Source organism: Lipophrys pholis (assembly GCF_963383615.2).
Source record: "Lipophrys pholis genome assembly, chromosome: 1".
NCBI classification, from domain to species: Eukaryota; Metazoa; Chordata; class Actinopteri; order Blenniiformes; family Blenniidae; genus Lipophrys; species Lipophrys pholis.
Genome location: NC_137635.1, coordinates 13,023,586 through 13,048,889, shown reverse-complemented (window position 1 = coordinate 13,048,889; position 25,304 = coordinate 13,023,586). Strand labels below are relative to the sequence as shown.

At 42.5% G+C, this 25,304-nt stretch overlaps 1 protein-coding gene across 4 annotated transcripts in view; it reads right to left on the bottom strand.

The window, feature by feature from the left end:
- The window catches only part of ttyh2 (tweety family member 2), a 64,158-nt gene that overhangs the window by 27,399 nt on the left and 11,455 nt on the right, over nucleotides 1-25,304 (bottom strand). For 2 of the 4 annotated variants that reach the window (XM_080486647.1, XM_080486646.1), the window contains exons 2-3: nucleotides 19,790-19,962; nucleotides 8,409-8,520 (exon numbers count right to left, since the gene is read on the bottom strand). In XM_080486647.1, the coding sequence (XP_080342773.1) occupies nucleotides 8,409-8,520; nucleotides 19,790-19,962 (285 nt within the window). The remainder of the gene's footprint in view (nucleotides 1-8,408; nucleotides 8,521-19,789; nucleotides 19,963-25,304) is intronic. The other 2 variants (XM_080486648.1, XM_080486649.1) reach the window with 1 other exon arrangement.

Below are 25,304 nucleotides of genomic sequence, written 5' to 3'. Positions count from 1 at the left end.
AATCCAGCTTTTCCTTGATCTTCAGTCATTTGAACATTCACTCATGAGTTACATTCATAATCTGCTGTATCTGTGTGAGCTGGACTGACTCCACCCACACATGCCCATCTTGGGAAGAGGAGGACGTACTTCCTCTCATGGTGCCATGTGCCAGAGCAGAGCTGCCTAATTGTGGGAGTGTCAAAGGGAGGGCCTACCTTGATTGGATTGGCTAAACCCCTGATGACACTATATGGGGTTTGATCTCTGATTCCCTCATTGGAGCAACACACTTTTAAAAAAATTTAAACAAGCCAGGGAGAGAGATGACAGACTTTCTTCACTCCCGGGGCGTCATTCCAGGCACGAGGACGATTATTACTGTTGGAAAACCATTAGAAAGTAAATTTTGTATAATATGACCCCTATAATCACATGATATTATTGCAGACTACTGGCTCATTTTCGGTCAGTAAATAAGGTACCTACTGCTCACATCTGCTCGCACTTTGTATTTGATCTGATCGCTTATCGATGAGTCTTCCTGCTCGGGCTGCAAAAGAAGAAAAAAAAAGAAAAAAAAAAGGCATGTGTCTGATCCCCACCTCCTGTGTGAGAATCTTATCTCCAATGCCTGCAGAGACAAGCCAACCCAGCTAATCTCTCCTCCGTCTCGGCCTGATCCTCACCATGTAAGTGATTCTCACTGATCAAGATGAGACGATTCCCAGTCGTCTTTATCTCAATCTGATGTTTTCGGGCTACGCAGCCTCCTCCTCTGCATCAAATCCTTCACAAATAACAATTTACAGCAAAGTGCGCGGAGCTGTTCTACTGTGATGTTCAATTCAAGGTACCAGAGGGCAACCAACCAACAAAAAAAATAAAAAATAGATAAAAAATCGGAGAAAACAGAATAAATGACATATCTGTGACAAATGACGCAAATCTTTGTTGTATATTCTCGCCTGGAGTGATGGGAACAGATCTCGATCAATAGGCATTGTGTGAAGATTCTCTCTTCCATGTGTTTATTTGGGAGTCCTAAAGCAGTGTTTGAATAGGGAGACACGCTCTCTCTCTCCTTGGTTTTTGCAGTGAACAGTATTTATGAATTCCATTGTTCGCGCCGGCTTCAAATCAATCTCATGTCTGCCGGGAAATCGACTGTTTTCATTCCAGTGCAAACAGAGAACAGGAATAATGACTAATATTATCAAAGATATGATTTTTACCCAGAGTTTAAATAAGAAACCCGGGATTAGGAATCGACTCTACTTCCAGTTGCCTGCGTGTGACTCTGCAACTCTACAGACTATAAATACTAATTCCTTGGCTCGGATGCTCGAGTGGTGCTTCGGTCTTTAAGCCTGCCGGGGCCGGTTCAGACTCTCGGAGGAAGCAGCGTCGCACAGATGAGAGAAACACAGAGAGAGGATGTAAGAGAACATCTTTAATTTAGGGAGCAAACCTCCCAGCGAGTGGGCGCCTCCGAGTTCAGACATGTAATTGCCAGCCATGTTGTCAGTTTGGTGGATTTCACTCTGAACATTGGTGTTAATTTCTTCTTGGTGGGACTTGTCAATGCTGGAGCGAAAAATCCCAACGATCACTTTCAATTTTTCTCTTAATTCTTTGGTAATTGAATTTTTTTCTCTTTTTCTTTTTGACAGCAGGACAAGCTTCAGAATAAGATCAAACTCTCTGTGTCTGACTCATGGCGGAGGGGGTTTAATCAATTAAAATTGAATGCAGGAGCCGGAGCGTGAAATGGAACATGGTTCTGAGGAGCCTCGGCTACTCGGTCACAGTCAAAAGATAGAAAACCGTCTTCGGCACTGTGCATCCAAGCTCGGCAGAACATTTCTTTAAGAATATATCTTCTTCTCTTCAGGCAGACACTCGGCAGTCGCAGAGCTTTTAAAAGTCTGTCCTGCAGGGGTTGGGGGATGGGTGAAGCTATAAATCAACACAAATCTCTTCTTCATGACATGATGAAATGTTTATTTTGAGTAGAAGGTTGGGGACCAAATGCATCTGGAAGCAGCTCAACAACGTTAAACCATCAGGTTTTATAATTATCAGAGAAGCCAATACCAATGGAAGTCAACGAAGCGAATCCCACCTGCCTAATGTTGTGTAGAGTCCATTTCGCTGACATGACAAATCGGCTCCAATTCACTGAAGTATAAACTCCCCCCAAAAAACTTCTAAAGACTTGCTGTGGCATCTCGCATGAGGACGCTAGCAGCACATCCTTGTAGGTTCTGTTTGGGTCTTTAGCCGCAGCCACTGAAAACGGAATTTAAAAAAAATGAAAAATAAAAGACTCCCAAGATGGAACTTTTTGAAAATGGTCTCACTCAGTCTCCATGGAAATGAGGGGAGAATGCAAGTTTTTGTAAATGCTCTGACTGTCTCCATGGAAATGGGGGCTAATGCAAGCTTTCTGAAATTCTGCTACCGCACATCCCGGCTGTCGTCAAGAGTTCTGCACATGCTCAGTAGTTGGACAATAATAATAACGATAGCCTCGAGTGTCACGACTCAAAGTCCATATTCTCCTAGGACTTGGTAGTTTTAGAGTCAAGAGTCACTGAAATAACAATCGAACTGGGTAGTTTGTCCATATGAACATCCGTGTACTACTATTGTTAATGTTTATAGCGTATTGTTCTCTGCATGCATGTGTTTGTGTTTTCAATACAAAAAAAGAACAATAGCACCCATTAGTGGCCCAACATGCCACTTTTTTGAAATGAAAACACAAAAATTATGTGTTTTGACTTGACATGTTGTGTAAACTCGAACTGAAGCGGCCTTGATTGGTTGTGCGCCTCACAAACACGCGACTTGATTGACGTGAGAAATTTGGAGGCCAAACTCTTTATCCTCCTCAATCCATTCCTCAAGCATTTTATGCACAGGAATGGTTTTATCCTGTAAAAAAAAAAGGGCCACAAGAACGAATACCTCCACGAGAGAGCGTACACAATGTGCAATAATACTAAGGGAGGTGGTATGCGTCGATAACATCCACATGCATTCACAGTTTTTTTTACGAGATACGGACCACGAGAATCAGAATCCTTTCATCTGATCATTTTCCAGCTTTAAACACAAAATTTTTTATTTTTTTTTTTTACTACCTAATCTATCCCACTTTCAAGAGATGATCAGTGTCAGGACAGAAACAGAGGCATACCACACAGCGCAAAATGATATACAGCTGTGAGCGGTCTCATCGAGCCACGTGAACCTTTGAACACTTGATTTATTTCCACTGCTTGGCATTTAGAAAGTTATGAGTAAACACTAGACCCCCCCCCCCCGCTGGAAAAAAACAACAAAAAAAAAAAACAACCATCGCTGCTGCAAGGCAACATCGATCGTTCCAGCAGTGTCAGAGAACCAGACGCACAAGAGATTCATGTCAGCAGGGTCAGATCGGGACTGAGGTGAGCATTTCTTAAGAGATTGGCGATCGACAATTGATCATAAACAATGGAAACGAGCGGGTAACAACAATCTATAGCCGAGTTTGCAATACTGTGGGTAAAATTAGGAAGTACTTTCAAGTAGTACGTGAGAACGTTCCAGTGGAAGTCGGTTGCAGGGGAGTCGTGGCGAGTTCCGCCCTCCAGGCGACTAAAGGAGGTAGGAATCAGAAGACCGTCAATGAGCCGGCGGCTACAGCCCAAGGAAGCAGTCACTGGCTGTGGCTGAAGCAGAAGGAGATGTCATGGGCTGCCATGTGACCTCATGGAGCCTCCAGTGCAACACACGCCCAGGCCTGATCAGCCTGCGGTGGGCCAGCCTCGGGTGAGGATGTATTGTGAAACACCCGATGAAGCCGGGGTGCACAAATCCACCAAATCCAACATTCCCATCAACGGCGGTGAGCTGATTGATCAAGGGATTCTAACAACGAGCCCGAGTAACAATACAATTGCGTTCAGGTGATTGGCACACTTTTAGACTGATCAGCAAAAATGTGCATACACACTTTTTTCATTTGTCATAAACATAAACTTTAGTGAATGGGCACCGAAGGAGCAGCACCTTGTGAGATTGATTTCTGTTTGAGATCTGTGCCCTAATCAGATTCTGTCTTGTACCAAACTGTTGATGGTGAAGACAAAGTGAAACGGGAAAGGAGGCTGAAAGGCTCGATCTGAATGCTCTGATCGAGATGGTAACAGCAGAAAAAAAAAATAAAATGCTGAGCTAAGACTTCACACAAAGACTCCAGCTTACTCCAGCAAGACTCCAGTTAACCCCTCACCGTCACTGCAAATCCGACTTTAATGTCTAAGTCCCGGGACTTATCTGTCTATCCCTGCTTGATACGATCCTTCCTTGTGAACAACAGCCAGAGACAGAGGGGAAGTAGCTTCAGCTCCCATGTTGTGTTTTCAGAAGCCAAAACACACAAATCAAACTCCTGCAGCATGTATGTGCAGGATACACAGGTTTTCACGTTTTAATGTATGACGTTTGCGGAAACTGTCTTTGCTTTTGAGGATTCCGACTGGAAAATACATTCAGATTGAGAGAAAATTGATTCCAAACACGGTCTGATGAATCTGAAGCATAAGCTCCCATTTACATTTTTGCCTGCCCTGGTTTCTTTCCCTTCTTTTTATTCTTCTCTCATCGCCCTTGAAGCTTTACCCTTTTATTGATGGGAATTAAAAATCACAAAAGAAATGTAAAGAATAAAACCACTCTGCATATCTTTGTGTGTTTCCTGCATAAGTTAATTATTTCAGTCTTGAAACCCTCCCATGCATTCTGAATCTCTCACTGGACTGAGAATGGCAATAAAATAAGCACGTTATAGTGCAGGCGAAAGTCTGAAACACGTCAGAGCTCAGTGACATTGACCCAGAAACTCTCAGAAAACGCCCACCTCCCAAAACAATACAGTGTTTATTGTTGAAACACTGCAAACATTGTTTATACGACAGCGCATTCAAGGAAAAATGCAAAAAAGTAGCATTTTGTGTCTTAGGTGTATGTTATACGACAACAGTGCTCAGTAGTGACTGAGGAATACGCAACTTTTCCTAAAAACACTGCAACTCATCTTCGTGTAAACAGCGGGAAAATGCTACTTTTTGAAATTGCTCGGACTCCGTCTCCATGGAAACGGCAGAAAAGGGAACTTTTTTATAAAAAATGCGCAGGCTCTTTCTCGACGTAGACGGCCGTAACGCAGTTACTGTTCACGCATAGTGCAGCCGTAGTAAATAGTTCACCGCTTTCTTTCTTTCTTTCCCACCGCGAGTTCAGAAACACATCATAAGCATTTATTCTAGACCGAAACTAATCAAGAGCTCAACAGCAGCTGAAAGAGAGAGAGAGAGAGGGGAAAAAAAAAAGGATCCGCAGAGAATGAGTCAAACTTCCTTCTCCTTTTCTCCCCATCAGTGTGAACTAACTCGCCTCTGTTCGCCAAGCTAAAAGGCATCTGTGTGGGCACCAAAGGGCAGCGAGGCCTCCATTGTCACCGGCTTCAATCCCGATTTCAATCCTGACTCTGCCAATCAGACGGGCTCGCAGCGCTCCCTGTTCTTCCCAATCAAAGCGCTTTGTCTCCGGGGCTCATGGTTGATTAGGTGGGGGGAGACTGGGAACTGTGTGTGGCACACTGGGTTCTTTGTCCGGCGCCGAGAATTAGACTCCTTGACAGTCTATAGCGGCGTCCAATGAACCCACTCATGCACGAACACACATGAGATGCTCAAATAAAGGCCCACCGTGTCCAATTATGTATTTGCACAAGTTCACACATCCCGGAGGAGCACGCACACGCACACGCACACACACACGCACACGCACACGCACACGCACACGCACACACACACACACACACACACACACAGACACACACACGCACACACACACAGGCCATCTGATGAGCTATATGTTAATGATTTCTGCTCTCTTGCTAATATGTCTGAAAAATAAACGTGGCTAAGTGCTTTCTGGCGACTAATGCTGAACACCGTGTGAATACCAATAACGCGGCGTAGAAGCGTCTGCATTAGGGCGGCGCAAACGTCTTGTTACCCCGCTGAAGTGGAGTCAATCAAAAAGGCCAGCGTGTTTAACACCGCCCGGGCTGATGCATATAACATGAGCACTAATCCCGAGCAACACATCGACCAATCACCCGCCATCTCGCTTGCTTTTAGTTTGCATCACTCATTTTGCTAAGAACTATGATCCATTAAAACGGTGAGATGTCCCACACACACCAAAAAAAAAAAAAAAAAAAAAAAGCCAGAGCAAGTCGTAGTCCCCGAGCCAAGACTTTATTGCTGAGGCCGCGTCGTGTCACCGTGCTGAGTGGCTCACATACCGCCACATTAATCTCCATTAACACAGATGGAGACTTAATCCCCCTCTCCGACAACAAGTCACACGGCGTTTGTGGCTGAGCTCGCACGGCGGTGGCAGGACTGCTGCAACACGAGGTGTCGCCGATGTCAGAAAACATTCATTCACTTCTGATCTGATTGCATTTATTTAGATTGTCTGCCTGGAGAATTGAAAGTGTGCAATGAGTGAGCAATTCTGCCACTTTTTAACTGAATATCTGGGAGTTTTTCAGGATTATCGTGTGTATTTTTGTTGGTGATTCTTGTCTCTGATTGGACGGCTGTGTTGACGAAACAGCGATGATGAAAAGTGCTAAAGCTTTTCAATATTTCGGAGACGAAGGCCCCGTTTACACAACAACTCTTTCGAATGGAGATGGAAAACTTTCGTAGCATTTGGGGTGTTTGTTCGGAGTTCCTGAAAATACAACTTTTTTGAAAATGGTTAAAAGGGATGGAGCTTTTTGAAATTAAGTCAGACTCCATCTCCATGGAAATGTGGAGAAAACACAACTTTTACAAAACACTCTGCCTCCGTGGAAACGTAGCGTAACGGCCATGTGCACCACGGCTGTTTTAAACAGTTCTCCTGCACATGCTCAGTAGACGTACAATAACAACGTTTGCTTCTAGAGTGTCATGACCCAGTCCATGACGTCTCTTCACACAAATGTCCTCGCAATCGTATAGTTAGTGTTAATAGCGTATTGCTCTCTGGGCGTGTGGCTTTACAAAAACAACCAACAGCGCCAACTCGTGGCCTGGCATGCTAACTACATCCTTTTCTGTGTTTCGGTCATTTTGGTGTAAACAGGCATCGTTTTCAAAACGTTGCCTGTGGAAACGCTAAACCTTTCCGAAACGACAAAGCAAAAAAACCAACTCATTTTCACTTGAAACATTGCCAGGTCTTAAAGATATAAAGGAATAATTGATATTAGCTTAAGGTACGGTAAAATGATCCTTTTCCCTGCTGCACCTCTTTGGTACAACATCTCGCCGATCACATAGAACCGCCACACGATTGGTGGTTGTAGCGGTTAGCACTGCCGCCTCACGGTGCGGTCCGAGTCTGGACTTTCTGGATCGAGTTTGCATGTTCTCCCTGCGTGTGTGTAAATTTTTCTTAACACAGCCCAAAACTTTATTCCTCAGGTTTATTGGTCACTTATGAATGTAAACGCATGTTTGTCCTGTGATTGGCTGCGCACCCGAAACAGAAGTCTTTTAGACCTTCCAGGCTGTACTCACCCAGGCACAGGAGAACATGCAAACGCCACAGAAATGCGATGAATCTAAACGCTTCAATATGAGCCTGATGAATCATCCTTATCATAATAATGACTCTTTTTCCCCACTGATGAAAACAAGTATTGATTACAATTACTTTATGCTTTGAATAATGTATTAAGAGAGTTATTTATGCAACCACGATACTTTAAACACGTACTGTAGTGCAGAGCTGTCCTTTATATTTCCACAAGGGGAGTGCAGCCCAGCCCATGCTTCAAATAATCATCTTTTTCCCCCCCTGCATTGTTTTTGAGTCTCCAGTGGACATTGTGCTTTTTCTGAAACCGTCACTGCAGACAGATAAGTGCTCTCAGAAATCGCTCACATCTGTTGGGAACAAAAACAACTTTTTCAATCTCTTTTGAGTTTTGACAAAACAGCTTGTGTGAAATGTACAAGCGCATGAAGGGCAGGTAAAAATAGAAGAGCCTCACGGACAAGTACCGAGCTGGAAAAATAGACACAACCAGCGCCTTGTTTTGAGCCGAGGCCACGGAGGCTGGGAGGACTGAGGGGAGAGGAGTGTGTGTGAGATGGTGAAAAAAAAGCCAAAGAAAATCTATTAAAAGACCATAAAAACATTTACAGGCACACAAAATCAACTCCTCTGGGTCTTCCTCCTGTTTTCTGTGAATACACTCAGAAGCCTTGTTCGTTTTCACACGTCTGAGAGATATGAAATCTAACTGAACGTTGTTTTTTTTTTTAAACAAACATAAGGAGACATTCGAAGCTCCGCGCTTCACCTACCAGACTGTCCACACCGCCCAGCGTGTGATTGGCGTTGTACAGGGAGTAGGTCAACTGGTACACGCCATCGTTGGTCTCACTGTTGCCATAGAAACCCACACCAACGGCAACACTGCAAAAAAAAGAAAAGAAAAAAAAAAAGACGTGTTTAAGGATAGGCAATGCATTACTACTGATGTCCAACAAAAAGCCAACTTTTCAGAATCCAAACGTCCTTGTGCATTTTGTACGCTCAAAGGATTCGCATCTGAAACACACTTGTTATGTACAGTCTCTCTTTGATTAAGTTATGAAAAAAGGTATTTAAGTTTATCAGTTAAAAAGTGTAAAATGTCAAGAGGAGCCTTTGCATTGTATCCTAAAGGAATTCAAGTTGGGTTAACTGGAGTCTTGGAACACATATCTTAGGTTCTGTTCACACATTGTTTGAAGTGAAAAGTACGAGTTTGACAAAACTTTGTCATTTACACGGTAACGTTTTGAAAAAGATGTCCATTTCCACAGAAATGGCAGAAATGCTGAAATCCTTGTAGCTACCATGTGAGGCCATCAGGTGGCGCTGTTGTTTGTTTTTATGATGAAATACAGGGACATTCGTATGGACAGATGACGAAGACGGATTGTTAGTCCGGTGACTGTCAACTATAAAACTACCGAGTCATCACATCACGAGCATGTGCAGAACAACTATTCACTATGGCCGTGGTGCACAGGAGCAGTAGCAACCTTTTCAAATGGTTGTGTTTTCCTCAGTTTCCACGGAGATGGAGTCGGAGCGTTATCAACTAGTTAAGTTTTCAGTTGCTCCGAACCGTTATCATTGCACAACCAAAACGCCACAGAGGTTTTCCATCTCTACTTGAAAACATCATGTAAACGGCGGATTCACCTATTGGATTCACCAATTCATGACAGTCTGATTAAGATTAGGGCCTAAACGTCTTCCGGGACACATAACCAAGTCCTGTCCAGGTAGAATCCTTCCACCAGGACAAAACACAATGTGGATAGAGATTTTCAGGTGTTTAATACATTTTGGAAATGCAGCTTTGCTCAGGGTTCGCTGCGTCCGCCTGTCGGGGGAGCAGTTTGGGGTAAAGAGCCTTTGCTCAGGGGCACACTGTGATGAACCATCAACCTCCACTGTCCGTGGACACTCTGAAAGTTACATTCTAGATTGTGACTTCCACTTTGTTTAAAGCATTTTTGAGGCACACTCATATTAAAACTGCTGACTCAGCATTTGCAATGTGCTTCTAAGTCATTTAGAGATCAAACAAATACACTTATTTTTTTTATTTATTTCTCATTCACATCCATACGGTACAAATCCTGAAATGTATTTTTGAATATTTTCCCTCTTTTGTCCAATTTTAAACCTGCTTCAAACACAAAGCACACACAAAAAAAAAAAAAACAGCACCTGCACAACAGTTTATGAATATTTGATGTCTCGTGGCCTTTATCATGATGTGGTGTCATTAATTTTTCCATCAAGCCTGACATTTGGACAAACATGAAAAAGTTAATGAGGTACTTTGGGACAACCTCTGAAATGTTATTCGGGTCGTTCAGACGTTCGGTGTGACTGGCAGACCTGCCGCGGGGACATCAAGCGTTTTCACACGCGGTTCAGGTTGAGCAAAATCTCATTGAGGTCCTTCTTCCGTGAAAAGACTTTCATGGTGCCCATTTACCCAAAACATCCGGCACACTTTGTACCGACTCCAACTTCAGCACAAACGCTTAAGAGTCTGATTAAAAAGCTGAAATATCAATAATGAATCAACGATGGTGTGCAAAATAAATAAATATTATCCGAAGAGGCTGCGAGAAACTCTGTTGATTCCTGTGAACAACACTCTCTGAACCAGAAATTATACAATTCAGAGTGTTGCGACGCGTGTGCAGGATTCTCAACCCAGTTTTGCATATTCAGCCATCGAAGGATTTAATTTGTTGAGCTGGAGCATCGGCACAAACAAACCAACACGCTTTTAAGTCTCCCTGAGCTTTTCCATAGACGCTGTCATACTGTGCAACCACAAGAGCAACATAATGTCTGCGGTGAGATATCCCATCGTACATCGGAAAACAGGCAAGATCCTGCCGAGGACCAACTGTTTGATTAAGTTTCAAGGAAAGTAACCCAATAAAAATCAAGCTTAAAACCTCCTCGAACACCCCATCCCTCGAGAAACTCTCTGTTGAGCCAGAGCAACCTGATACAACATGGCAGCAGAGAGTTGAAGAGTGTTTGGTAACCGCAAACCTCAAGATGATTCTCAACCGTCTGAACTCTAAGGAAACAAAAGCAGTGACAACATTTCAAAAATAATTCCTCTAATCGAAAACAAAAGCAAAGAATATCTTCTTTCAGCAAAAAAAAAAAATGAAATAAAATAAAATCCCAACCGCTTTGTCATGAAAAAGAAGCACGAGGAGCCGATCATGTTTCCACAAAAGAGAAGATTAAAGGCGGATTCAGACGACGCAGGAACAGAGAAGCTTGTTTCTTAAAGGTGGCGACAGCAAGTTGTCAAGTGTTTCACGTTTACAATTTGCTTTTCTGCATTAAGCACGACAACTTATCATTTCTGACCTCCCCAAAAAAAAAACTTTTCCGCAGCTGTTGGAAACCACATGAGGGAAAAAAAGGACTCCCCAGATATCCCCAGGAAGACTCTCAGCCCTTCGAGAGAGAACACATTTCTCAGGTTTGCTTAAGGCTTAGACTCCATGACACGACAACGGTGCTCGGACATACTGAAAACGCAACTTTTTGAAAACCGCTCCCTAAGTTGGAACTCCTTCTCCATGGAAACTGAGAAAAAAACTCAACTTTTCTGAAAAGCTGCTACTGCACATGCACATAATGGCCGTGGTAAATAGTTGTGCTTCGCATGCTCAGTAGATGGACAATAACAACATTTCCTTCCAGAGTGTCATGACTCCCAGTCCATATTCTCCTGGGACTTGGTAGTTTTATTTTGACAGTCACCTTAATAACAATCCAACTTGGTCGTCTGTCCACTAGGATGTCTGTGTACTCCCATTGTTGATGTTTATCACGTATTGTTCTCTGCACGCATGTGTATGTGTGTGGTTTCATTAAAAAAACAACCTACAGCACCAACTGTTGGCCCAACATGTTAACTACAGTGTTTCTTAGGTGTGAAACAGACATTGTTTTATAAACGTTGCCATGTAAACACAAAAAAATCCTGAAAAAAAAAACAAAAAACAGCAATCACTGGTAGTCGTTTCCATGTAAACAGACGTTGTAAATGCGAAACTTTTCTGTTACAAAAAAGCAAAAACTACGCATTTTAACTGGAAACATTGACATCTAACTAGAACCTAAATGTCTACTTAGACAGGTTTTCCTCATAAAAGTTTTCAGCTGTTTGAAAATGCAAAAACATTCATATGAAACCAGTCAATTATGTTCGATCTATAATCTTCTGTGCGCTTCAAGCTGAGCACAGGTGGAGCAGAACAACAGAGGCTACTTTCCTCATTAGAACACCGAGGATAAGGTCTCATTAGCTGACCCCCTGCGGACAAACCTCCAGCACTGCAGGTTTTATAGTAACTGTGAGAAAAGATGTGTGCGTGCATAGAGATTCAGAATAAGAGTGGACAACGTGAAGCATCGACAGCTCCCAACAAATATACATATACGTATGACACGCAGTAAATAGTTTCAAACGAATATAAGACCATACGTTTGTGGGGAATGAATAAAAGCCTTAGAATTTTCACACCTTCATTTAGTTTGGGTATCATTCAAGCAGCACTTCTGTGTCCCGATGAAACTGCCTGGAAAGTGTCACGCAATTATAACAGCTGCTGGTAGCCTGGCCTGTTGTGGCTAGGCTAGTTAGCTCGTGGCTAATGGGTAGCCACAAACAAACGTGATAAATATATATGGTCTCGATAGCAAAGAGTGCCAGAACTTCTTCCTCAGTACGTCCTCCTTCTGCTTCTTCTGACTCGTGCGGTGAGCTTTGTTTGTTTACTACCCAGAATGCATTGCACACTACGTCACGTCCTCGCCCCCCTGCTCGCTGGAAAGATCGTTTTGCAAGTGAACCGAGACCTAGTATTTTTAGTATAGTATAGAGGTCGCTTGTCCGATCCGATTCAGTGTTCGAGGGAGCGTTGGAAGACTAAACAAACTAAACATTTTTCCCAGATACTCCCTGTAGAGAACTCTTACCTGGATCAAACAGGGGAATCATGTCAAGGCGCCCCAAAGTTAACTTAGACCTTTTGGTAAATAATTGAAAATCTTCTTAATTTAATCAGTTTTTGCCTCATTTTGCCAAAAAGAGCTGTATCATTTTAAATGATATATTTGTGTTACCAATGGTACAACAATGTTCTTCCAGGGGTACAAACAGGAAGGTACAAGAATGTACCCGAGCATAAAAGGTACAGTGCTTGAAGCTTCCTGGAGTACGATTGGAGCAGCAACACATTCGCACCCTTTCACCTCCATTTCTATCCTTCCATTTCCTTAGTGTGTAAATAAATAGAAAACAGAGTAGGTCAGCTCGAGAAACTGATTACGAAACTAATGATATAGCTGGCGGCCAGATAATATTAAATGCAAATAAAGGAAGATAATGAGAGTCAATTTAAAGCTGAAAAACTGACGATTCCATTGTATGTGGGTTAAAACCAGATTCTTTGGAAACCGGACAAAGCAGGATGCAGCGAATAAGATGAGCCTCACTTCCTGCACCCACACACATCCACATTTAACAACAGGTATTATTGACTAAAGTTCTTCTTCCACTCATACCTTTACAACCACATAACAACCTCCACATCAGATTCTCTACTTAAACTGAGAATCTGTCGGTGGAGGAAAGTTTTTTTTTTTTTTTTAAGGGTCGGGGGTCTCATGAGGGGGAAGAAGGAGCAAGAGAGAAAAATCTTGCATATATTTCCTCGCCTGTTTTCACTCCCCAAAAACCCTGTCAGATCTTTTTATTCCGCTCCTTGAAGTACCCACCGTGTAATTGGAGGAGAAAGAAAAGCATAGATGTGAGTAGGCATGTAGTGAGCAGGAGTCTAAACTGTCACATTGAGGAATAAAAACTGGATGAAAGACAGAGAATGAAGGAAAGAAAAAAAACAAAAAAAAAACAGAGCCCGCAGCAGAAAAGAGCCTCTTGGGGACTTTCTATAGACGGTGACATGTTTGAATAGTTGACATTTTGCCCCAGAATGGCAGCAGTGAATCCCCTGAGATGACAAATACAGTCCAGTGACTCGGTGTCTGACCCTGAAGGCTCCTCCGAAAAGCCCCTGTCAAACACAAAAAGCCCCTTTTTCTAAACTCCAGCTCCACTCACCACTGCTAAAAGGAATAAAAACATCCTGCAAAGCCAAACTGTGCTGTAAAAACACCACCATTATGTCCTAAATGCACCGGAGAGAAGCTTAAATAAAGCTAATTGCTGCAGTTTTAAGTTGAACTGCGTTGGATTAAATGTCTACGTCGATATTATGATTGTTTTATTTGCGTGTTTCTACTTTCTGATAGCCGGCAGATACATTTCAAGCCGAGCCGAGGTTAAAAATTCCCAAATTTAATGTAATGGATAAAAAAACGAAAAAACTTTGCTTCTTCCTACTCCTTTTCGGATATGCCGGCCCATTGTTTATTTAGTTACTTATTAGTTACTTATTTTTTGCTTGCTTTTCTCTGTTATGTTTGTTTGTGGTCAGAACTATTTACAGGCGGCACGGTTGATATCTCAGCTCAGGTCTCAGTGTTGTGTTGTGTCTCCTACTCTTAAGGAATTTGTTAAAAAAAAAAAAAAAAACAACAACATGTTTTCTTTTTGCTTTGAACATTTGCTTAGTGGTTTTTCTCTTGGTTTTGGCCCACAGGCCTCGTGCTTGTCATCCTGACTGTGAATGTTTCAAGACTCCTCGTGGCAGTGGAGCAGCCGAAGGGACAATATGAGAGAGTTCATTCTGCTAAACAACAACAACAACAAAACCGATTTCAAGGTAATGCAAGCGTCCGTATATTTTGCAGAGTGACTTGTAATGATTCACAGCGATCCTCACACGGGGAATATAAATAGCAAACACTAATTGTTGTGTCGGAGCAGACTGTGACTGTCCAAACATCCTCCATCAGATATGCTACGGTATAATTACAGAGCTAAAGTGCTGCACGGCGGGCAGCTGAGCCGCATCTGCTCCACCGGCGTTAATCTGAACGGACATCGCGGCGTGTCAGCCCGAGCGGCTGTCAAACATAATTAGAGTGGGACGACGGCGGGACCCTCGGCCAAAACAGAGGGGAGGAAGAGGAAGCACAATGGCGAAGAAGAACAATAACTGGACTGATGAGATTAAGACGAAGCCGGAGTGATCAGCTGATTGACGAAATCAAAGTTTGGGATCAGATGAAGGAGAGTCGATCCCCCCCCCCCCCAAGACGTTTCCTGCAACTTCATTCATCTCACAAAATAAAGGTTTTCAATCGCAGCTTTTTATGTCAACAGGTTCATTTAATGGGATTACAACTGGGAAATTCTATAAAATGATTTCTTGACAGATTTCTCCGCTTGAACACATGCAAACTGGACAGAATTAATATTAAAGTTTTAAATCAGTCCGACGACGCAATTAAATCGTCAACACTGAAAATGGACATTTATTCCACATCCGAAATGGAAATAACTTATTTCCACTTCCCAAATTACAGACACGCTTCTAAATGAGCAACGTGGAGACGGTAAATAAAAACAAGATGCGTTGATGGAAGATATTTTGCCAGTTCTCTGAATCTTTGGGGGGGATTTGATGGAAGCTATACGTCTCATGAAAGCGCTCCAAACATAAATAGTGCCACTGAAAAACAAGATGAAGTAATGCGTTAAAAAAAAAAAGAGCATCTCATGTTGTGTTGTCTAGAGTACGTAGCATCGAGCCACGATTTCAAGGGAAAGCGGAAAACTTTTGTTTGAGTTTTGGGGTCCGTTTCCATGACAACGGTGCCCGGAGCCAATGAAAATACAACTTTCAGAAAATGCCTCGGGAGGCAGAACTTTTTCAAAATGCTCTAACTCCATCTCCATTGAAACGGGGAAAAGGCAGCTTTTTTTGAAAATGGTCTGACTTCGCCTCCATGGAAACGGAGAAAGCTCAACTTTAAAAAAAAAAAAAAAAAAAAAAAAAAAACTGAGACGCCATTTACATGGAGACAGGGGAAAATGCAACTTTCTGAAAACACTTCAACTCCATCTCTGTGGAAATTGGGAAAATGTAACTTTTTGAAAGCACTACGACGGCGTCTGTGAGGAAAACGCAACTTTTTGAAAAAAGCTTAGATTCCCATCTCCTTGGAAACGGCAGACACAACTTATTGAAAGCACTCCGACATCATAAACGCAAAACTTTCCTGAAACAAAAACACAAAAATGATTTTCACTTGAAACGTCTTGTATAATAATATTCACATGGACATCAAACTGAAGGTGAATTGGGAAGAATCGAAACAGGAGACAGAACAACGCTGTTTTTAGTGCCTGTCAGTACGATTTATTATTCAACTTGACGCAGAAGAAACGGTTTTATAATGTGTGGAAGCTTTATGTTACACTTGGATGCAAGACGCGCGCTCAGACTGCTTCAGTGTCACTCAATCCAAAATCAATCCAAGCGGGAGCAGTTTCCTCGAAAAATAATGTTTCTAATGACTGTGATTGTAAAAACTTGAACGAATTGTTTGTCAAATTCTAAATAGAATACGTGATTTTTCAAGGCTTCAGCTTGAGAGGCTTATTTAAAAAAAAAAGTCATCTGCAAGCCAAGCAATCAGTTTATAAAGACTCTCGAGTTCGTCCAACAACATCCGTCGCGTCAAAACACGACAGCCGCTTGACAAATATCCTGCGTGTCAGTACACAACCATCCATCACACACTCCCTGCTTTCAGCTTCATTTTCACTCTTCGATTTTAAACGAGGGGACGAATGAGACCATTTCAGAAGGAGCACATGAATAATGAAACACGATGGAAACCATTTGACAGACAACGGTACCAACGTGTGACATGTAAGCTGAAGTCTCGCATGATCGGTGCTTCGGTGCCGAGCGATTCAGGCCTAATGTGCCATGGAAGATGTTTGTCATCGAGCTTTTAGCGGCCAGATTGAACCTGTGAGACTCAAAAGCTCTTTAAATGGCTGAAAGGGAGAAACAACACGGCCATGATGTGACTAAATGTGAGGCGTCACCGTCGTCAAATACCTTCTAGCGTTGCCATTCAGGGTTTAAGGACATTTATTGACTAGTTTCACAAAATTAAACACACAGTATATGCTGCACTGCAAGCGCACTGCAAGGAACATGCCCAGGGTTGAAAGAGCAAACGAAAGACTACAAGTGGGATTGTTACGATTAATTGACATAAAAATACATAAGAATCGCTATTCAGGATTTTAGGAGCATATTTATCTTTCCTGTGCCGACTCCACGTGACGCCACGCTGTCCCAGCCTCCGTTTACACAACGCTTCAAGTGAAAGCGCATTGTTTTTGTGTTTTCAATTCAGAAAAGTATGGCGTTGACGCAGCAACATTCTCGCTGAAAACGATGTAGTTAGCATGCCAGGCCACTAGTAGGAGCCGTTGTTTGTTTTTTGTTATGAAATCACACAGAGGAAACAAGGGAAAATGTAATTTTTTTCAAACGTTACGACTTTTTGAAATTGCTCATGGGCTGGAAACCAGGAGCAAAACAAATGCAAATGCAGACTGGACCCTGAACTGATATTCCTTTTATTTATTTATTTATTTTTCATCCCAATTCACTCGCCATTATAGAGCTAATGAGTTTAATCACAGTCTAATCATTTACACCCGTTAAAAGACTTTAATCATTGCCTTTCATTTCTGATCTCAGCATTATTTCTAATTGTTTTCCAGGAAGAGTGATGCTGAACCCAGTTTTATAAAATGATCCATGAGCATGATTAACCTCCTGTGATATCAAAACAAAAGCTTATTTTGTATTGATGCTGCATGATTTTCTTATTACGTCCCGAAATCGGGACGCATGCTTGATATTAAACTTGCCTCGGGGATTAAATTATTTCTTACCACTGGTGACCGGGGTTGAACATCTACTCCGCGGTCAGATAAATATAATGCTGTGCCTTGTGAGGGCAGCACATCATCGGGTTTCCTCTTAATGACGTACGGCTCCTGTGTCCGTCCACGTGCTTTTCTAACTTTGTTACCGACTGTATGCGGACGTTTAGTCACGAGGTTGATGTCTGTGAGCTGCAGAGTCGGTCGATCCTCCGACTCTGACACGCCGGCTGAAGGTTAAATGTAAAAACTGCTCTGGCTTGCCGGCTGAAGGCTATATCGCTGATATCATCAGTCGGCTCCTATTTTGCAGCCAAACCGATGTCACTTGACATCAAGAAAGTTTTCGGCTCGCCACAAACTTGATGAGATCCAGCAGCCTGGAGCCAAAACAAATCAGGACTAACGCGGCGCTCCTCGACGGTTAAATCTGCAGGGAAACACTGGGCCAGATAGAATCTGAAACAACTAAAACATCCATCTATCCATTTTTATATATATATTTTTTTTAACCATTCATCCACTTCATTTAACACGGAACGCTTCCTTGCACATTAATAAAACATATTTGAGGTCAGGTTTCTGTTTCGATGCCGACACGAAGAAGCTGAAACTCACCATAAATAACCTTCTGTTCCCCCGCGATCGCACTGTGTTACTTTTCCCTCTCGGCAATATAAACTACATTTGTTCTAATAAGTCAGCTGAGCTCGATGAACTCTATCGTATGCTCGCCGGGGCGTGCGGCATTTAGCTGGGAGAAATGTTATTTACATGCAGTCTAAACCAGAAGACGAAAGTAGAATGAACCTGCATTGTCACTAACAGGACTTTCTTTGGTTGGTGTAGTGACACTGATATGCAGTACATTGTTCAACCCCAAATATTCAAAATATTCATGCTTAATACAATATACATCTGTCTTTTTTTCCCCTTTTATACACCTCATCCAAATAAATTCACCTTTATAGACAGAATTTTCAATAATACACTATACAAACCTCATTCACTCACATTTATTTTATTCATTTAGCTATTTAGAGAAATAAATCTGTACTTTATTTATTTATTCACTTTATTTGTACATCATGTCTCATTAACTCAGATATATTGCTTTTTTTTTTTTCATTTAAATGTTGTGAATGAAGAGCTGCGCACCTAACCTCGTACAATTATTTAATCTATTTACTTGATTACTATAAAGTATAAAAAAGATCAACTTATATCGAGAGACTGCATTTATTTGTTAATCTGGTATATGATATTATAGGTCATGGATTAGCGTGTTCATTTATTCTACCAATTATTGAATTTCTGGTGAAAACGAAACCTGCTATACATAATACTTTATGTAGCCTTCATCTATTATGTACAAATTACTTATTTTTTGAACAGTTTAACAAATGCAAGTTGTTGTTTGTTTTTTTTACATTTATTTATAAATAAAAGACAAACATACACATATTTTAGTTTTTCTTTCATTCAGATTTTTTGAGTGAAAGATGTGCAAAATCTGTTGTTACTGTGACCGTCAACTATAAAACCATAACAAGAAAAATGACAAAGTTGATTCCAGGATTCATTTGAATGAAACTCGGTAATAGAAAAGTTTCTATGTTTCAAGCGTTACAGGTTTCAAATGGCACATCCACTCACATAATACATGTGAGTGGCCAATATGACCTCTTTCTGAATTGTAATTTTGTGAATAATGGAGGTCTTGCAGCAGGACACCCGGCACATTTACACTCTCCAAAGGCCAAAACCCCCACATCAGGAGGATTTCCTCCACAACATGAGTAGAGTGTCAGGATGCCAACAGGATCATTTTGTTATTTGCTGTGGTGAAGGAACATATGCTGCCAATTTTTCATGAAGTCACAGGCAAGAAGCTCCAGGGATAAAAAAAACAAACAAACAACAATAAAAACATGTCCAAACATGTGCCAAAGCATGTGCCAAAGCAGAAATCACAGAAAAAATAGACAAAAGGTAACTGCTCAGAGATTTGATCTGCATCAGAGTCTGAGGAGGACGGCAGAGTGCGCAGAGACAGATCAAACAAAGATCCCATGACAGGGAGAAAGTAACAAGCCCAAATCACGAGTATATGCAGAGGTGCAAACAGCAGCCGTCTCGGGAGGGAAGAGACGGACTTGACAGGCGTGCGGAGGCCGCGAGAGCCGGGAGAATCTAAACAGAGTCTGCCTGACGCGGAGAAGCCGGTGAAACGTGGCGGGGATGCGAGTCACTCACCAGGTGATGAGTCCGGCGGCCACGGCCGACCAGGTGACGCAGCAGGAGTTGGGCTTCTTGCTCTCGTCCTCCTCGTCTTTGCGGCAGCAGCACAGGCAGCTCAGGTAGATGGCCAGACACAGCAGGTTGAGGCCGAGTCCCGCGGCCGCCACGCAGCCCAGGAATATAAGAGACTACAGACATGAGAGAAGACGGAGGAGGCCATGAAACCAACAAGCACCAGCGTTGTGCGGAACATTTCCACCATTTGAGTGTCGGAGCTGTTCGAGCTGCAGTAAGTCGTCACTGAATGAAGTGCAAAAAGCCTTTATGGTGTCAGTGTCGTCTAAAACTGTCCAAACCAGATTGTACCTGCTGAACCTGCATGGTTTACTGCAGCACTGCAAAATACTGTAGTACCGTGGTACAAATGGCAGAACCTTGGTTGGAACGATACTTAATGAATGTTGTTTTTTGTCATCTTGATGTCTGAAAACAATGTAAGTGACTAGTTGTGATATCTTCTCGGAATGTTACTGTACTGAGGTCATTTTGAGGAAAGCAGCAGCATCTTTGGCCGTACCTGCGTCCCGTGATATTTTTGGCCATACCTATACAATATACCGTTTTTATTTTTGACAATACAATGGTATTTTTTGAAAATACTGTCATATTTAATATATTTTTTTAGAGTATCCTATGAACCCATAGAGTATACCACGGTATGTTTTTCACACTGCCTTACTACATCCAAAGGTATTTATGACAATACTATGATATTTCAAACGTCAAAAAGGCATTACAATGACAATAATTAATTCACTTGCCAGGACACACTTGCAAAAGAGATTGTTAATCTCAAGGCTAGAAAAATTTAAAAAATTAAAAAAAAAAATCAATGAGGAGTTAGTTAGCATTACTAGTTCCGAATGAGTAAGAAAGAAAATGCAGAAATCTTTTGCAAATATCCAGTTGATTATTTATTATTTGTTTTTGCTTGCTTCATCAGAACAAATGTAAATTCATCTTACTGGTTTGAATATGCTTCATTTACACCAACAACACACAGCTTTTTTCCATAAGCCGGACACTGACTCATTCATATGCCGTCAAGATTGTTTTCCAGCTGCTCATGATTTGAGTTACATTTGACCAATTACAGCTCACTCAGTCCTTCCCAGTCATTAAAATGCTTAGAAAGTAACAGTGCAGCTCCTGAGAACTCCTTTCTGTCGACTCGAAAAGTGATTTTCGCTGCTTGAAAGGAACTGACAGAATTACAGCAAACTTTGAAATGCAGACGTCAGAATGAAACCGAGCCGTTCTGATTCACAAACAACATTTTATATGCACAGCAATCCATTCCTGACAAAAACCTTCGGAGCTACAGCTTTAACAGCCTGAGTGCGCTCCCACAGACAGCAATCAAAAATGAAAAAAAAATGAAAAAAAATAAATAAATAGAAAATCCTCTTTTTGGAACAACACAGGCTCGTTCAGGGTCAGTGAGCAACAGCAGAGCGGCAGAGACTTTTCCATCTATTCCGGGCGATTTCCCTCACTTTCTTTTATTTTTACAACTTTATTAAAGATGCTCACTTACTGTATTTGTCGGTATCCTAGAAGAAAAGTATGCACCACGGCCATAGTAAATAGTTCTACATAAAGACAACGTTTCCTCCAGAGTGTCATGACTCCCAGTCCATATTCTCCCGGGACTTGGTAGTTTTACAGTCGACAGTCACTGTAATAACAATACAACTTGTTCCCCCATTGCTGATGTTTATATCGTAGTGTTCTCTGCACGCAAGTGTGTGTGTAGTTTCATTACAAAAACAAACAGCAGCGCCATCCCGTGGCCTGGCATGCTAACTACATCGTTTTCAGCGTTTCCGCCATTTCCTTGTAAACCGAAATAGTTTTCACTTTTCTGAAAGGAAAACGATGCGTTTTCACCTGAAAACGTTGCGTAAACAAGGCCGAAGAGTCACAAATTAACCTCAAACACAAGTTTTTGGACTGTGGAGGGAAACTGGTGTACCCGGGGAAAAACCAACGTGCAAACAAACAAAAAAAAAATAAAAAAATCCTTCAGGTCTGGAATAGAACATCCTGATGACACAGTGTAACCCAACGGCAATAACGCATTTAAAATTATCTTGTGGCACATTCAACCACATTTTTAGACATTATTTCAAATAAAATACATTAAATATTAGCATGCACACATTGCGCTTGCTTCAACAAAGTTTAGAGTAAAATGTGGTCTAGTTTTGAAAGAAGGTATAATTCACACGCGACGTTAAGACAAATAAGTGCGTCTGCGCCGTCTCGGAAAACAAGGCCCGCAGCTTTGCGGGGTCCCGCCTCCAGCTGGACGGCAGATCTCCACATGTTCCTCTGCTCCCAGCCTGCCTCTCGTTCCCTCTATTTGCCCCCTTTCTGCCTTCCGCCAGATACGAGCGCCACGACGAAAATAGCAACAGGGCCGCTGGAATCAGCCTCGTATGAATTCTGCATCCATCTGTGAGCTGGCGGGTTTATTCAAGCACTGTACCTCTTACTCTTCCTTTCAAGTTTGCCTTCACTCTTTCTGGTTGCTGAGCCATCTGTTCCTCGTGCGTCCAGTGGTGGAATTCATATCCACAAATAGAGGAATCAGCAGGATTAGCTCAATGACTGCTAGAAAAAGCAAGGTGAGAGGCAAATTCAGTAATCTTCAGAAGGCTGGCGACAGTATGTACGTATAAACACGCACGACCCTCCAGACAAGAAGGTGGTTTTGATAGCGAACCTTCTGCCAACCTTTACATCGGACACCTTCACATGTTGCTCCATTAAAAACAGATGTTTTGGGGTTTTTTTTGTTTCCACTGCTCCTCTTCACCATTTCAAGCCTTTAAAAGCCTTTCATGTACAGGGCAACACACGTCTGTCCTATTTATTAGTCATTTTAATCTTCAGCTTCAGAGACATCACGTCAGCTATTTTTCATTTTCCTAAATTAAATATCCAGTAAAATCTTTTTTTTTCTTTTCTGTTTTTATATTTTTATGTGCTACTCCCATGTTTTCCACCAAACACACAGAGTTAAAATAGTAGGATGGATGGATGGATGAATGGATGGATGGATGGGCAGTTGTTCGGTCGGTCAGTTGGGTGGTTGGTTGGTTGGACTGAATGCTGATTGGATAACTCATCACTGCCATCCACAGCACAGAAATGATATTCCATAAATCTTATAAGAGAAAGGTTTCTGGGGGTGTTCATTTTACTGATCCGTTAGTCACTCTTGTAACCTCAGGATCACCACTGCACTTCATACCAACAAACCCCTGGTTCAAGCTGCTTCCTTAACCTCGAGACCACCACTTATTTTCATATTACGTACTGCACCTTTAAGAGACAGGTGTAACAGAAGGCTGAGAGTCCACAACTTTCCCAAATGTATGCAAATGTAGGTCTCTCCGCTAAAAAAGCTTGGGACTGTAAATGTGTTAATTGGCGAGCTCAGACAGATGGATGACGGCGTGCACCAAGGTGAGACAGAGAGACAAAGAGAGAGCGAGAAGCGCCTCTGTCTCATCTTTCGGCGGTGTGGGGCTTCTTGAATAATGAGACTTGGCACAAACTGGGTGTAATTGAGGTGAACGCTGCAAAATGAGATGGAGATGCGGGACGCAGGTGGATAATGCAAATGCAAGGGGGGATGGGTGGGATTGTCCAGTAGGGGAGGAAAAAAATAAGTGGGGGTCGGGGGGGGTGGGTCGGCGGAACACACAAACACTGGGCCACCCAGCCGCTCTCATTGTGCGGGTCAGTTGGTGCCTTTGCGACAGGGAGGGATGACGATTGAAAGGGCGAATTATCGCAGGCTATTTGAATTGAGCAGCATGTGACAGGCTCGCTTGAACTGCCATGCCTCTTGTCTTGTGATTCCTCTGCAGCCAGGCGATGCAGCGAAAAGAGGGAATGTAGAGGAAAAGGGCAGAGCGGTAAAGGAAGAAAAAAGTGGTCCACAGTTGGGAGACCTGGCTGGGAAATCCTTCACATGAACCATAAGACGCAAGGAAGCAATACTTTATATTGAAGTGGACGTTTCATGGTATTATGAGACTTTTAATCCCTTTAAAATGCATCATGTCGTTTAAAAAATGCATGGGACTCAGGAAGGAGGTCACAAATGTATTTGTTTTGAAAGAAACTCTTATTCAACGGTAGCTTTAAAAGCAGCTATCGGCAGAACAACACTCTCCCTTCTTCTCCCTACTGTTCTTTCTTTTGCTATAGCAGGGTGCAAAAATAATGGCTTTTGAATTATGTAGCATCCATTCAGTGGAAAGACACACACACACACACACACACACACACACACACACACACACACACACACACACACACACACACACACTAGTCCATCCTGGACCCATCACTTCTCAAGTACTCCAACCATCCATTAAGTTTAAAAACACCATTTATCTTTCACTGACCAAAGTGGACACGCATTCAATCCTCAGTGAAAATCAAATTGGCAGCTCTGACCACTTAACTGCTACATAAATGAGGTCTGAGCAGTTTCCCATGAAAGCAGCCTGGATGTGTTAACATCCTTCTCCCCGCTAACTCAAAAAGCTGAGCCGTCTCCTCTCTTTTGTTTCCCCCTCAGTTCCTCCCTGTAGACGGAGGGGGGGGGGGGAGCACGAGGCCGGAGGCAATGACACAGGAAAGAAAGGGAGGGAGGCGAGCGAAGGAGGAGAAGACACAAAGAGAGGGCGACAGAGTGATAAAAGGGAAGACTGTAGGTAATGAGGACAGCCAGACAGCAGGGTGGGGATGTGACAGAGTGAAGACACAATGGAGGGACACGCAGAGGTGGGCAGAGACTGGAAAAATGACAAAGTGTGTGTCTGCATTCATGACGGGACTGCGAGAGGCGGCGAGCCTCCACAGGCTACCGGAGCGCCGACGTCCCACTTTCTCTCCCGTTACAATCCCATTGAGGATAACTTTGCCCCGAGGCTGCAAAGTTGCATAATGCTACAATATCCCAGAAATGCCAAGCAAACCCAAGAATGTCAGTGTTGGTTGGAGAAAACACACACACACACACACACACACACACACACACACACACACACACACACACACACACACACACACACACACACACTGTGACTAATGGACTGATTTGAGTGATGACACATAGGTGAACTCAGCAAGTGTATACAGTAAAACCATTTCTCACATGGATTATTGGCTCACTCAGATATGGGGCAGTCATAAATCTGGCCCCCGTTTGCAAAGTTTTCAAGTGAAATCGGAAAACTTTGGTCGCATTTTGAGCGTCCGTCTCCATGGAACTGGGGGAAAATGTACTTTGCTGCCGTGCATGGGCACCACGGTCGTAGTAAATAGTTCTTCTGCACATGCTCAGTAGATTGACAACAATGGCAGCTTCTAGAGGGTCATGACTCCCAGTCCATATTTCCCCTGGGACTTGGTAGTTTTATAACTATAAAACCGTAATAACGATCCA